Raw genomic sequence first — 16,107 nt, forward strand, 5'->3', positions numbered from 1 at the left:
TGGGTGGGGTAGGAAGGAGGGTAAAGGGTGTCAAATACATGGAGATGGAAGAAGGTTTGACTTTGGCTGGTGGGCACACAATGCAATATACAAATGATGGATCATAGAACTGTATACTTGAAACCTATATAATTTCATTAACCCAATAAATTTAATTTTAAAAATATTTAAAAACCATTCCTTGAAGAGTAAACAGAGTATGCAAAAGGTATGTTTAAGGGATGGCAGGAAGGTCACTGTGATTGGAAAGAGTGGAAAGAGACATGGAGAAGTAGGGAACAAGTTGACACTGTAGCTGAAGGGAGAGTCCCAAGTTATGTGGGTCGAAAGACTGTTCTGTTGAAGACTGATTGACTAGAAGAGTAATATTTTAATGGACAGATATAGAGGCACGGTATATTTGAGGAGATAATTGAGTTTTAAAGTTTGAGGTGCTGATGGTACAGTTACATGCATTGTTGATGACTCGAAATATGGGAGTGAAGTTGACTGAAATGGATAAGGAAGGAAGGAGCAGATTTTGGAATTCTCTGCATGAAATTGGTAATTGAAATAGCAAGAACAGAAGATAGTAAAAGGAAAATAACAAGGAGAAGATACTTCGTAATTACGTATTTCTTGATATCCCTCTTCTTTTTTTGAGAAGTTGCCCACTCATCTTTCTAAATCACAGTTCAAATATCTAATTCAGTTTTTTAAAATATATTTTATTGATTTTTTACAGAGAGGAAGGGAGAGAGATAAAGAGTTAGAAACATCGATGAGAGAGAAACATCGATCAGCTGCCTCCTGCAAACCCCCCACTGGGGATGTGCCCGCAACCAAGTTACATGCCCTTGACCAGAATCGAACTTGGGACCCTTCAGTCCACAGGCCGATGCTCTATCCACTGAGCCAAACCGGTTAGGGCTCACATTCAGCTTTTAAAAAATGTTTTTATTGATTTTTAGAGAGAGAGGAAGGGAGAGGGATAAAGAGATAGAAACATTGATGAGAGAGAAACTTCATCGATTGGCTGCCTCCTGCATGGCCCCTACTGGAGATTGTGCCTGCAACCTGGGCATATGCTCTGACCTAGAATCACTCTCTTGGTTCATGGGTTGGTGCTCAGCCACTGAGCCACACCGGCTGGGCTCACATTCAGTTTTGGTAGGATTTTGATGGACCCATAAAGGGATGGGAGATTGGAACAGAGGCTCTGGAAGAGAAGAAACTGTCAAAGAACTAAGGAAATACCACGGTAGTACAATATATCCTCTCAACTAGCAGAGGATAAACCTCCCAGCGGACTGCCATGTTGTTGACAGTGACTGTCCCTTACCTGAATGCCCCTTACTGTCTGCTAGTAGCGCAGTTTACCCCTCGGGGAATATGAACTTGTCTTTGGTTCTCTGCGTGGAATGGTTGAGTACATCATTCGCCTAGAATTTTCTTTCCAGCACAGGGCCCATTAAACATTGTACCCTTAGTAAACAGCTGAGTTTGTGTGGCGGTCATTATGCCAAATGGTTTAGGAGGGTCCCAGTAAAAGAAGACAGAGTTACCAAGAGTCTTAAGAATGACCCTCTTGAGCAAAATTATGATCTGTATATATCGATTGCAAACAGCCACATCCATATTTTTTCCTTCTTTTTGTCATTGGGGGAATAAAAAGTGAAGTGATGCAGTTATGAGATTAAGATCATCATCATCAGAGCATTGAGTAATATGAATAATTGATATAATCCAACAGTCTTGTTTCTTAGATATATTATTGTTGTTCATAATATGTAAGAGCAGTCATTTTGAAATGGTTCAGTTACAGTACCTGTTATGGCCAGCAGATGCCTGCAAACACCATAAAATCATTTTGACCAGATTGTTTTAAAGACCAAACTGCTGTTTTTTGGAGCTATATATATATATATATTGCTGATCTAGTATGATTGTTTATATTTCATTCTTTGCCTTTTAATTCCAGGTGTAGAGACTAAAGACATTTTACTTAAAAGGAACATTTAATATTTTCTTTTCTGGGAGTATTAAGTGTATATTAGGATATCTACTACTTGTATGTCATTTAAAAAATTGAGATGAAACCGTGAAAGAGAAGCACTTGTAAATGTTGTGCCATTCTTTTTTCCCCCCCAATAAGATCAAAAGAATTTTAATGTCTTTTTTTGTGTATCTTTTTCTCTAACCAATATAGGAGAAGTATTCAAAAGGAATAATTCCCCTTTCTGCTATATCTACAGTACGAGTTCAAGGAGACAACAAATTTGAGGTTGTTACAACACAAAGAACTTTTGTTTTTAGAGTAGAAAAAGAAGGTAAGATTATTTCTTTGTTCCTATGAAAACACTCACAGATATTCAAGAAATCTTTAAATATGTTACTTTTAAATAATTTACATTTTATGTTAATTTTTTAAATGCCATAAGCAAGCTGACAAGTATTTATTCACTATTCTCACATGCAGCTAATACTTGGTGGGGATCTACTAAGGGTCAACAAGGACTCTTCTAAATTCTGAGTATACAGCAATGAAAAAAAGTAGACAAACATCTCTGCTCTTATGGGTAATAATGGGAAATAATTATTTAATATGCAAAAATCCATTTTTCTAACCATTCCAAGGTTGGTTGTACAGCAGGCTTTAACTGAATGCACAGGCACAGTAATCATTCTAACATAGATTTTGCAGCATCTTTTCTTTTTCTTGAATATTTTCACCTGCATCAGCTGCTACAGGTCACTTGATGGTGAAAATTGATGTAAAGGTGGTTTGGGGATATAATCTAAACCTTTAAGCCTTCTCTGACTTTTTGGGTGGGAGTGAGGGAGCTAGAACCAGGGGAGTTAAAATTTTCTGTTGTGTATTTTGATTGACTGCCAATAGCATTATTACTATAAACACCACTACTTTTAAATAATATAGGTAAGGTTCTTTTCATTAATTAAATAGGATTTTAACTTATTTTAAAGCCCACTTTTAGGATAGATTACAACTCAACTAGATTTTTTAAAGTACTTTTACTTGTTGGTACTTAATTATTTGAATAATGGTGATATGGAAAACTTACTCATTTTCACAATAGTTTCATGATATATGTAGATATTATGAGCATTCACTTTTTATAAACTACAACAATATTAACTGTTACGGAGCAATATTTATTTATTTTTAAACCGCTAGATTCCTAGAACATACGGTTGGGCATGGCGCATAGAAAACATTCCATAAATATTATTTATTTCTAGAAAGCTTCCTATATTGCTTGGGATAATCAGTAAATGAGTAAGTCCCAGCTGCTGTTTATACTGGAGCTGCTTTTGTCAAATAGTGACTCACTCACCACTTGAGTGAGTAACTTAGTGGTTTCTAATGGTATAAAAAAAATACCAAACAAACATAAAAAAGAATAAGAAATACCAAAGTACATCGCCTCTGGTACGTCTAAATAATTTATTGTGAAACATACCGATGCATATATTGCACCCATGTAATGTAAAAGTGTTTCTTACTTGCTATTAGACAAATGTTGAGCGCTTTAGCCTAGAGCAGGGGTTAACCCAACATGCCCAGGTGCCTAAGTGTGGCTCAAGGCTTGTTTTCCTGCACACAATCTTGTTAGATCCCAACCACTGTCATTCCCTGACATCACATCTTGTTGCTGTTTGTGCCTCAGTGGCAGTGTTGAGCTGTTGCAGCTCAGCCTGTATGGTGAGGAGAGCCTGAGATATTTACTGTCGGCCCCTTTACAGAAAGAAAGCTCGCCGACCCTTGTCCTGTCCTGGAGCACTTTTTATAGACCTGCTGCTTATGTGAGAAGCCACTTTTTGTGGTTCATTGCCTAAAATTCAGAAAGTTATCCACAGTTGTGATACTCGATATGGAACTTGTCTCTGAAATCATAGTTTTCTCTCAGGCTATTTCTTCAAACACATGGCGTTGCTACTCTTGACTGGCTCTCATGGTGCTCTTTCCTTCTGCTTTGGTTTCCACGGCCCCGAAGGTGACTGCCTGTGTCTTTGAGGTGCTTGTCACCTTCCCCTTGGCCTGTCAGAGTGAATTCCACATATGCCACGCGGCCTGCATTTTAAGAGAGACATACCAAGTAAAGTTTCCAAACTGTTCAGCCACGTTTACTTGCTGCAGTTAAAAGTTAAACAGACACATTTTCTTGAAGTGGAATTTGTCAACCCACACATTTAAAAGTTACGTGTTTATAGTTGACCCTTGAATCCATCTGTGATACATAGAGCATCTTTGTGATATGAACTTAGTATAAGAATTTCATTAACTTTGATACAAATTATTTGTTAAATAAGTTTTAGGTCTTTAATTTTTGAAAGCGTGAAAATACTGCTTTAGTGAAAATTCTATTCACATAGAATTACTGAAGGTAATTTTCAATGGAAGTCATTTTTACAGAGTAACAAGTCACATTTTTAAAGATAAGTGGATGTAGCCGGTCACAGTGGCTCAGTGGTTGAGCATCAACCTATGAAGCAGGAGGTCATGGTTCGATTCCTGATCAGGGCATATGCCTGGGTTATGGGCCCCAGTAGGAGGGTGTGCAGGAGGCAGCTGATCAGTGATTTTCTCTCATCATTGATGTTTCTCTCCCTCCCTCTTCATTCCTCTCTGAAATCAATAAAAATATATTTAAAAAATAAAATTAAAATAAAGTGGATGTAGAGATGTGTGTGTGTGTGTGTACATATACATAAATGCTATATATGTGTCCATATCTTTAGTATGGAACTTTCAACAGGATACTAAATGTGTTTCATTAAGTGCTGTTTTCCTTCCATGTATACAAATGATTACTTTTTATTTTGTGGGAACTGAGAAATCAATCAAATGAAATATGGTTTATGAAATATTTGACTTAATGAATTTTAAGCCAAATTAAACTTTGCTTCAATCTATTCATCATACAAGACCAACATTTGGAACAGAAAGAGGAAATGGTTTCTTATTCTAACAGAGCTGAATTCTTCATTTTGGGCAGGAAGGTTCTGAGTGACCTACATACAGCAGCTCCTCGTCTCCCTTGAAACCAGTGTCACTCCTTCCAAACTGCGGCATAGCCCCCTGCTGAGACGGGGTTACAATTTGGCATCTTTTCCCCACACATTTTCAAAGGCTCAATTCCCTCCGGTTGCCTAGTGCCATACTGTCATTCTCTTAGTTGAAATAATAACATTTTAAAAATGCTCTTCCTCATATAGAAAATGTAGTCTGATTGTTTTTGTCCTCAAACAGAGCCGTGGGCACTGGTCATAGAAGCTAATGATCTCTTCATTTAGTCTGTATCCCCTTGGCCCTGTGGACACATGCAGATGTGTTACTGCACACATTCAAAAAGCAGGTGATGTTTGAGTGCGCAGTTCTCAGCGTTAAAGGGGGGCTTAAGAATTCTGCGGGGTCCTTCCCCTTCCCAGGCCACGTGCAGCACCGGCTCTCAGCTGCAGGTCCCGTGTCCCTATCCATCTTCGCCCGTTCTGGACTCCTGGGAGACAGGAAGTGTCATTCTCCCAGCCATGTTTCTAGAGTCTAGAAATCTAGACTATGCCACACAGCCCTCCAGTGGCCACTGCAATACCGCAAGGCTCCTCCCTACCCGCCCCCCCCCCCCCCCCCTGTTCTTTTCTTTTTAAAGAACACTTGGGCCTAAAAAACATAAATTCCCCTTAGTTGTTTTGGGCAAGCAGATTTACCTGTTTCGAAATCGCCAATGTTTCAGAAGCAAGGCATGGAACATTTACTCCCTGGAGGGAGAGCCGGGCGATTAACAGGTCTCTGTTGCATCCTTTGATAGGCTTCTCATGATACAGCCGGCCACACACTGTGAGTCATTGTCCTATCTTTTTCTCTCTCATATATCACATCCAGTCCATCAGCAGATCTTATCAGTTTGAGTTTGGAAATATGTCTGTATGCAGGCCAGTTCTCAACACCTCCCCCACTTCCACTCTAGTACAAGCCACCACGTGTGTCTGGATCATTGTATTAACCGCCCTTGATCGACGACAGTCATGTTCACTACAGCTGTCGGAGCAATCACTCAACAAGAAAGTCAGGTCATGGCATTCCACTCCCGGTGGTCTGTGTCTTTCCATCTCACTGAGAGTAAAGCCGTTAGGATGCCCAAAAGCCCCCGTGGGTGGCCCTGGTCCCTCTGTCCTTATCTCCTGTGCTCTCCTTAACTTGCCAAACCTGCTGTTGCCTTGGGGTCTTACACTTGCTGCTTTTATTTTTTTTTAAATTCCAGAATGCTCCTCCTGCAGCCATCCTCCTGACGAGGCCTATTATTCCCACTTCCTTTAGGCTTTTGCTCCACCATCACCTTCCTAGGCTTTTTCTATTAGTCTATACAAAATAGCACTTCCCTGTATCCCTCATCTGATTCTTTATTTTATCCTGTTGCACTCCTCACTGTGTAACAGACTTGTCTATATTTTATCGCCTTCCTTTTTGCACAGAGTGTGAACTCCAGCAGAGTAAGGCCATGATCTGTCTTGTTCCGTCTTCCATTCCTGGTGTGCAGAATAGGTCTTGGACTGTGGTGGGAACTCAGTAAATATTTGTATGAATGGTAGGTTATTGATTTCAAGAACAAGCCCTGTGTGCAATACTGCCTTCCCTAAAATTGATCATGGGCTACTTTGAGGGATTTTTAAAAAATGTTGTATTATCATATCAGATTATATCAAAAGTAAGGGTCCTTTTAAACTTGGTTAGATCCCGTTATTAATCTGTCACACAGCCCCTTGCATAGTAATAACCTAGTGCAGTGGTCGGCAAACTGTGGCTCTCGAGCCACATGCGGCTCTTTGGCCCCTTGAGTGTGGCTCTTCCTAAGCCTTAGGAGTACCCTAATTAAGTTAATAACAATGTACCTACCTATATAGTTTAACTTTAAAAAAATTTGGCTCTCAAAAGAAATTTCAATCGTTGTACTGTTGATACTTGGCTCTGTTGACTAATGAGTTTGCCGACCACTGACCTAGTGTAATACATTCTTTGTTGTTAATATTTATGCCTACTACTCAGTCCAGTAGTCTGGAGAATATTCAGTCTCTTCCTGTTGAGTTTTTGAATAATTTCCTTTTTTGAGTAGTATACCGTAGTTGGCATTCCCGAACACCCCAAGAACTAATTTGAGGTTTGAGGGAATTCCTGTTAACTTTTACTTACATTCTAGCATAATTACAAGTGCCAATTTGTCTCCTCTCCTCTCCTCTCCCTTCCCCCTTTTGTCTTTCTCCCGTCTGAAATGTTCTACTTTGAGCGGGGCCACATCTAGGGCAGAGCATGTTCTCAGAAGGAATGGTGCATAGACACTCAATAAATATTTGTTATTGGAAAGACCTGTAGCAGCGGATGCAGGTGAAATTATTCAAGAAAAAGAAAAGATGCTGCAAAATCTATGAAAAGAAAAAATCAATCTCACAAATAATCTAAAAGAGTGCTTCTTAAACATGAACATGGATACAGGTCACCTGGGGACCTTGTTAGAAGGAAGATTATTATTTTTTTATAAATATATTTTTATTGATTTCAGAGAGGAAGGGAGAGGGGGAGAGAGATAGAAACATCAATGATGAGAGAGAATCATTGATCGGCTGCCTCCTGAAAGCTCCCACACTGGGGATCGAGCCCACAACCTGGGCATGTGCCCTGACTGGGAATTGAACCGTGACCTTCTGTTTCATAAGTTGATGCTCAACCCCTGAGCCACGCCGGCCGGGCTAAAAGGAAGATTCTTATTCATCATGTCTGGGGGTGGGTCTGAGATTGGGCATTTCTGACAAGCTCCAAGGCGGAGCCGGTGTCACTGGGTGTAGGACAACTGAGGAGTGTTTGTTATTTGCCTTTCCTTACAGAATTGAGTATTGGCCCTGCCTGCAACAGCATGCTCAGTGTACTTGTGGGAAAGAATCTTTGCATTATCTGTTGTAGAGAGAGTAGATTCCCGGTCCCTGTTCCTATGTGTGTATAGTGTATGTAAGTATGGATACATGTATTTTGTTCCCATCTTTATTTTCAGAGGAGAGAAATGACTGGGTCAGCATACTACTAAATGCACTGAAATCGCAGTCCCCCTCCTCGCAGTCTCAAGCAGCTGCTGCGCCTGAGAAATGTGGATATCTTGAACTGAGAGGGTATAAAGCCAAAATTTTTACTGTGTTAAGTGGAAACAACGTGTGGCTCTGCAAAAACGAACAGGTAAGCTACGTTACAGTGACTGCAAATTGCAGTCCCTGATTACATTAGCAGCTGTGCTCTGTTGGGCTTATTAGTGTTTTTACTTACAGTCTTGCTTATGCCTTGAGTATTCCACTAAATATAACAAAAGAGAGTTGTTTTGTTGAATTTTCTCAGTTCATTTAGCAGCAAAAAATGTCATCTATAGTAGATTTGAGACTAGACATCACCTTTCTAAGGGACTGAGGAATAGAATCATTGAAAATAATTTTTAAAAAGTATTCCTCAGCTGAAGTAACATTATAAAACTACATGAGAAAGTAATTAAGAACAAATTACACATTACAGCTGTTGATGAAATAGGCACCTGTTGTGTTTCTTTTGTTTTTGTGACAAAATTATAGAGTAAGCACGTATTTTCTTGACTTTACAGCATTTTGGCTTTTGTTTTGAGCAGATAAGTTGCTAGCAGAGTAAGTAATTTACTAGAGACAAGTGATTGATATACACGCATTCACACATATGCACATAAATACACACATATCATATATATATATATAATGGGCTTAACTTGTTATTGAATTTGGTTAATATGGAAGGACTCAATAGAAAATTTCAGTGTTATGAGAGACTGATGTTAAAATAAAGTTTTAATAAATTTCATTAACTTCATTTGATTCTGTAGACTTCCCTTTCTCTAACATATCTTGTTTTTAATATGTATAAGAAAATTCCTTATCCCTTTTTGGGAATTAATTCTTACTTAATCTTTCAGCTTAGAATATATTAAATGCTTAGTAATTATTTGTGGAATTAAACGGTATGTTTTGGATAGCTGATCTAAAATGAACTCATTGTATGATACAGTATAATGGGTTATGATATTGTGAACTATGAATGCTGACTGTTTTCATAACAAAAAGAGTGAAATCAACTCAAAACAAATAGTTTCAAAAACATGAACTCTAGATCTTTATCCAAGGCATTCTCTGGAACTTCAGTGCGAACTTACTCATTACATTTTTTGGGATAAGATTTCTTAGCCAATTAACTGTGGACAGCATCGGTTGAACACTGTTGGCATATTAATAACTTGGATAGTTAGCCTATTTCTCAAGAATAGTGATGTGCAGCTTAATAATATGTATGAACTCAATATGAACATTTTCCGTTTGTGAAGTAAGATGATTAAAACTTTTCTTATTGGAATGGTGGTTAAAAATGCATAATTTGCATATATCAGTATGGAAGTTTCTTTGTTAAATGAGTACCACAAAATAATTGAGGTATTCATCTGTTAGTTGCACAGACCTGATGGGCTTCAAATTATTAATTTAATTGCTTACATTCGTTAGAATGTCTGAGTTCGTTATTCTCTAGAAGTAAAGTACAATGCTTTTAAGGTTTTACTGATATTTTCTGATTAGGAAGAAATATCTGAAATTTTTGCTTTAACATTAGCATTTGAGTATAAAAAAGGATACTAATGACTACCATTTGTTGAGTACCAGCTACTGTGCTAATTAATTTATAAACATTCCCTTTAATCTTACCCACAAATATGGGAGGAAGATATTATTATTCATGTTTTATAGCTGAGGAAAATGAGGATTAAGTAACTTGGTAAGGATTTCAATTCATTATGCAGAGTTTAATTTAAAACCAGAACTTTGTAACTCTAAGTCTAGCTTCTTAGCCGCTATAGCAAACGATCTGTTTAAACTGTATGTTGAAAAGAAAATTTGTGGCCTGTGACCTTTTAGAAATAGACGGAGATTCTTTCCTTGAATAATTTAGTTGCCTGGAAGGTTCACAGTGTGCATTCAGTAAGCGTTATACCATGCCAGGCACTCGAAAAATGATGCGCTGACTGGAGGACACAAGTCTTCCAGGAGGAAAAGTTAGAGAAGAGCAGTGTCCCTGATAGATGGTGAGCTCAGTGCTCTGTCAGGCTTGTGTAGGAGTTACAGGGAGGTGCAGAAATGGGCATCTAATGGACTCCGAGAATTAGAACACTTCCATGTACACAAATAATGAGTATATTCTCCGTAAAATTAAAGCATTAATACTGGACCCCTCCTCATCTTTTGAGAAATAAACCAATTTAAAAAATATGTTGTTATTGGTTTTTAGAGAGAGAAGGGGGGGAGAGAGAGAGAGAGAGAGAGAGAGAGAAACATCAATGAGAGAGAAACATTGATTGGCTGCCTCCTGCAGGGATTGAGCCCACAACCTGGGCATGTGCCCTGACCCGGAATCGAACTGGTGACTTCTTGGTGCATGGGGCGATGCTCAACCACTGAGCTACACTGGCAGGACAATAAACCTATTTTTGATGGATGTATATTTCAAGTCCTTTTTAATGCATTAACATATGTGTATGTTACACACACACATAGACACACACCCTTGCAAAGTGCATATTACTATTTGTATGTGTGCTCTTTTAAAAAAATTATATCAGATTCATCATGTTGCATGGAGCCAGGTCTTAAGGGACTTAGTCTAAAGAACTAGTTGGCTAAAGACTGGCAGGATAAATTAAGGATGGCCCTCTATGTTTAGGCCCTGACATACTCTTCCAATTGTATTTATTTTTACATCGTAGGGCATGCAATTCCCCCAGAGGAGAGTTGCCCATTGGTTTGCTCACATGGTTTAGCAAATTGTGTGAAGAATTTGGGTGACATGCTAAATAAGGAGTCTTTCTTCTGAAAGGGCAGGGCTTTAAGCTAGTGTTTTAGGAAAAGTACTAAAAGATAATAAAATAGTTTGATGTAACTTCTAAAAGTTTTATACATGCACTATACAAAGGAATCTTGTGGGTTTTTTAAAAAGGTGATGGAAAAAACTCATCATAAAAATGTAAGGGGTGTTGATTTGAACCTCTGTATTTTAATTTGTATCAGCTCTCATTTAGATCCATGTATCCAAGCTTAATTATAAAAAAATTAAGACAGTGAATTTATTGCCCAAATATCTTATAGTTTAACTAGAATAAAAAAATAAAGAACATTGACTTACACCACCCTAACATGAACAGTTTTCACTTTCCTTTTCTCTATTTGTACATAGTCTTTCTAATGCACTTTGGAGGTGACTAGAGAGAATAAACAGAGGATAGAGGTGGGAGGGTAGCTGTTGCAGCATCTGTGGATGGGCTATTACAAAAGAAGCTTGGGAGCGCATTTAGAACAAAGAAAACTGGACTGGGTGGTGCCAGTTCTGTGTTTTCATTCTTGATCTGCTGTTAATTGGCTCAGGTAATTAAGTTAATCTCCTTAGATTTAAATGGCATCATAAGAAGAAGAGATATAGATTACTGTCTCCAAGGTCATTATTAAAATTCAGCTACCTGGACTCATTAGAGCCATTGACTTAGGGTTTCTGGAGATGGTGTGTTGGAATCTGTATTTGTAGAAAGTATCCTAGGTGAGTCAGTGACAGGTGATCGAAAACCACACCCAGTAAAACACTGCTCTAAGCTCTCTCTTCTACAGAACTAGAAGCATCCAGGTTAAGTGAACAAGATAAGCTGGAGTGGGAAAATGTGTAAAAACAGCCTTCCAGAACTTTGAGTGGTTCTTTAGTTCATCATTCATTAACTTGGGGTTGCTAAACCTCTTTTTGTGATGGTTGCATTTGTAAGCATATCATTTTCTTGATTGAACATTTTGAAATGTGCAACATTTAAGTGGAAAGTTAACAAAATCATTCTTAGTGGTAATAATATTTTTTTAAAAGTTTGAAGAACTGTTGCTAATAAATTATATATGTTTCTAAACTATAGCTACTGGGTTTTTTTTTTGTTTTAAATGCCAATAATGTTATATAAATGTTCTAAACTATAGCTACTGGGTTTTTTTTGGTTTTTTTTTGTTTTAAATGCCAATAATGTTATATAAATTTTCATTTTTTCAGGTTAAAATCCTATTATTAGTTTCTTCACATAGACTTTTATTAACAGGAGAATGCTCTATTGGAGAAATTAAAACTCCATTTGCAAAGTCAGCATGAAAGAAGGTGTTTGAAAAACAATTTGAAACTGTTATATCCCATATGTTCCTGTAACTCTGTGTATGTCTGAAAATTTACTCTAATTTTGTTGATTATTGCTAATCCTTTCTAAAGTTGTTTCTCTACTTCCAATAGGTGTCCCTAAGATTCCATGTGAAGCATCCCTACAAATATATTTTTAGTAATTCTTTCACTTTTTGGATCTGTCCCTTCTACTGAATCAGGAACTTAGATTTTCTAAGTTTAAATAGAAATTTCTCCCCTCTCTCTCTCTCTCTCTCTCTCTCTCTCTCTCTCATTGACTTCAGACCTAGAGGAAGGAATAGGGAGAGAGAGAGAAATATCTATGTGAGAGCGAAACATTGCACAGTTGCCTCCTGTATGCGCCTCAACTGGGAATCAAACCTGCAACCTGTGTATGTGCCCTGACTGGGAATCAAATCTGAGAACCTTCAGTGCACTGGAAGATGCTCCAACCAAGCCAAACCACCAGGGCAAGATTTCTTCTCTTAAGAGAAGTGGCATTATAATAGCAAGGGGGATGCCAGTCTTCACATTCTCTTCGATGTTTCACTGACAAGTCTAAACTCTGTGGAAACAGCATGGATTTTTCTTTTTCTCAGATGGACAGTTCCAACATTTACTTCTTTCATCTTTTTCTTTCCCTTTCAATAATTAGCAGATTGTAGGAACTGAAACTTGAAGTAGATCTTGGCTAAGTAGGAGAAATGCCTTAGGGAATGTTAGTTGTTTGTTTTTTCCAGATATACTGTAAAAAGTAGGAAAGAACCACAAGGAGATATCAAAACATTTGTTAGAGAGTAAGATAGCAAAGTAGAAACTGACACTAAGATTATTTTTTAAAATTCATTTTTCATTAAAAGTCATATACAATATTATATTAGTTTCAGGTGTACAGCATAGAAATTCCTCATTTATATACCTTACTATGTGATCACTATAATAAGTCTAGTAACCATCTGCCACCTTTAGTTATTACAATATTATTTTCTATATTCCCTATGCTGTACATTATATCCTTGTGATTTATTTTTTAACTGGAAGTTTTGTGCTTCTTAATCCCCATCCGCTTTTCCACCCGTTTCCTCCCCTCTGTCAAGTATCAGTTTGTTCTTTGTATCTTTGAATTTGCTTCTCTTCTGTTTCTGTTTTTTGTTTTGTTTTATTTTCTTTTAGATTCCACATATAAGTGAAATCATATTTGTCTTTTTCTGTTCAAATTATACTCTCTAGGTCAATTCATGTTGTCACGAATGGCAAGATTTCGTTTTTTTATGGCTGAGTAATATTCCACTGTACACATGCACCACTTCTTTATCCATTCATCTATCGATGGATACCTAGGTTGCTTCCATATCTTGACTTTTGTAAACAATGCTGCAGTGAGCATAGGGATGCACATATCTTTTTGAATTATTGTTTTCATTTTCTTCAGATACATACCCAGCAGTAGAATTGCTGGGTCTCACAGTAGTTCTATTTTTAATTTATTTTGGAATCTCTATACTGTTTCCCGTAGTATAAAATGATTTACCTATTTACTCATTTGCAAAACACTATAGTGCTATCATCACAGAACTTAAATATCAACCCGTTAAATATTTAGCACCATCTCACAGCACTACCCTCCAAAGTGTTTAATTTTTGCAAATTCCGTTCTGTTTCTTGTCTTGGCTTATGTTTTATGTGCCTGTAATGTAGTATAATTATGATAGTTTTTCTCCATTGTTTCTTCAACTTTGTATAAAATGAGTTGTGTAATTGAGTTTATGTAGGTTATACTACAGTTCACTCTGTATTTATTCATCTATTTTACAAATTTTTATTGGGTACATTCTCATTTTGGGGGACTGCTCTAGGCACTACGGGTCCAGTGGGAACCCAAAATATCCCTCCTGTTTATTACATTGTGATAAGTCAATAAGATTTCTGGAGCCTTTTGTATATAATCTTTTCCTGTTTGATTACTTTTTGGCAAGGATATTTATGACCTTTTTCTAAATAATTGTTTATATTTAAAATGCTCTTAGCCATGTGAATAGGTATCAGTTTCATTTTAACCTTAAAAGTGTTATGTTATTTTCGTATTCCCCAATTAATGGAATAAATATTTACTTTATTCACTGCTGTGTCCTCAGGAGTTTCACGCAGGTAACCAACAGTTTAGCAAACATTTCGTAGAATGAACTTGTTGAATTAATGGTCATTTACAGCTGTTTCCTTGATGAGAGAGTTTATCTTTTAAAATATTTTTCTTTTAAAATTTTTCTCTATGAATTGTCTTTGTATTTTCTTTACTTATTTATTGGGATTTTGTCTCTTCTTAGAATGTCTTTAAACTCTTCATATATCAGTCCTCATATTTTCTACAACTACTTTTCTGAGCTGTTGCTCACTTTTCATTTTTCAGTTATTTGTTGTATAGAAATTTTATGTAATTAAATTATTTTTGTATTAGTTCAAAGCCTATAGATTTTCTGTATTCTGGAAAAATAATTGTTTTTATAAATTTATTTATCTTGAAATAATATGGATGTTGAACGGAATTTCTGCCCGTGAATGTAAGACAAATTGGGCTTTGGTTTCCATTTGTAATGTTGTCCTGAAAGCCAATCTGCCATCTTTTCCTAATGAGTATTTTTGAATATCATGTTAATATTAGCGGAATCATAACAGCCAGATGTCTTGCTTGGTGGGTTTGCGTATCCATTTAGTGATAATTGTGGCATTGAGGTTTTAACTACATAAATTTACTTGATTAAACATTCTCAAATCAGGGTATAAAAAGAGGCTCACTCCCCCCGCCCCCTAGCATAATGTTCCCTGGTGTCTGGCGTGGGCCTGAAACTCTGATAGAATTTAAATAGACCTCATAGGGCTATGGGTTGTGTGGTGCAGAAAGAAGCAGCAGGAAGTAGGTGGTGGCCTCTGATTCTCTGGGTTCTGTATCTGGCCAAACTGTGCATCTGGTGTTTCCCAGGAAGCCTGGTGCCAATGTCATACAATGCCACATCTGTTTTCGACAAATGTCTAAGCATTGAGTTCTTAAAAGCCTGGCATGGAGACCTGGCATCCAATATTCCCCAAAATAGGCTTTGAGATTTCAGCATATTTGGGGTTAATAGACTCTTCTTTCTTTTTTCTGTTTAGAAATCAAACTTTTATTTTGCAGTTTTCACTGTATAGTTTTAAAATGTAGTTTCAACCAGATTTCGTTGTTTCAAATTTGTACAAATAACCCAGTAGCTCGGTAAATACTTAACCTGGATGTTTAATATGGAGTCATTGGTGTGACTACTTTCAGTCATTCTAAATAAAATGGAAATGTTTTCATTGAAGACACATTCTGGCTTTGGAACCCTCAAATGCAAGGATTGTCTGGATGTATTAGGCCCTCGGTTTTATATTCATCAGTTTTTATAATAATGCATATAAGGTAGATATTGCTGTATTTTCATAAATGAGAACATTGAGGTCTAGATAAACTAAATGACTCACCAGCAGCTAGTCATACAGCTAGTGAGTGGCTCAGCCAAGGTTGTCCCCGAGGTCTGACCCCCAGTGCCTCCTGGTCATCACCGATTTTGCAGTCATCCAGGCCTGCACTGCCAACCACAGCCGTGGTTACAGCTGTCCCGGTGGGGGATTCATGCTTTCTGAGAGTCTGCATTCTCTGACAGCAAATTAAATGTAAAATATTGTTTATTCCACAATCTGTGTTTAGCTTTATGTTTTCTAAAATAATATTCTAGGCATTTCATTTTTATGGTACTGTGGTTTTTGTTTTTTCAGTCCAGTTTATGGCATTTTAAGGGTTGGAAGTTTGGCTTGTTCCTGACTTGTGTCTGTTTTTCAAAACGAGAATAGTACTG

The 16,107-nt window shown here is 37.3% G+C and overlaps 1 protein-coding gene across 1 annotated transcript in view; it reads left to right on the forward strand.

Moving 5' to 3' along the window:
• The window catches only part of ARAP2 (ArfGAP with RhoGAP domain, ankyrin repeat and PH domain 2), a 164,753-nt gene that overhangs the window by 50,549 nt on the left and 98,097 nt on the right, over positions 1-16,107 (forward strand). The window contains exons 8-9 of the mRNA XM_005866851.2: positions 2,189-2,309; positions 8,040-8,218. Coding sequence (XP_005866913.1) covers positions 2,189-2,309; positions 8,040-8,218 — 300 coding nt within the window. The remainder of the gene's footprint in view (positions 1-2,188; positions 2,310-8,039; positions 8,219-16,107) is intronic.

Source organism: Myotis brandtii, unplaced genomic scaffold (assembly GCF_000412655.1).
Source record: "Myotis brandtii unplaced genomic scaffold, ASM41265v1 scaffold238, whole genome shotgun sequence".
NCBI classification, from domain to species: domain Eukaryota; kingdom Metazoa; phylum Chordata; class Mammalia; order Chiroptera; family Vespertilionidae; genus Myotis; species Myotis brandtii.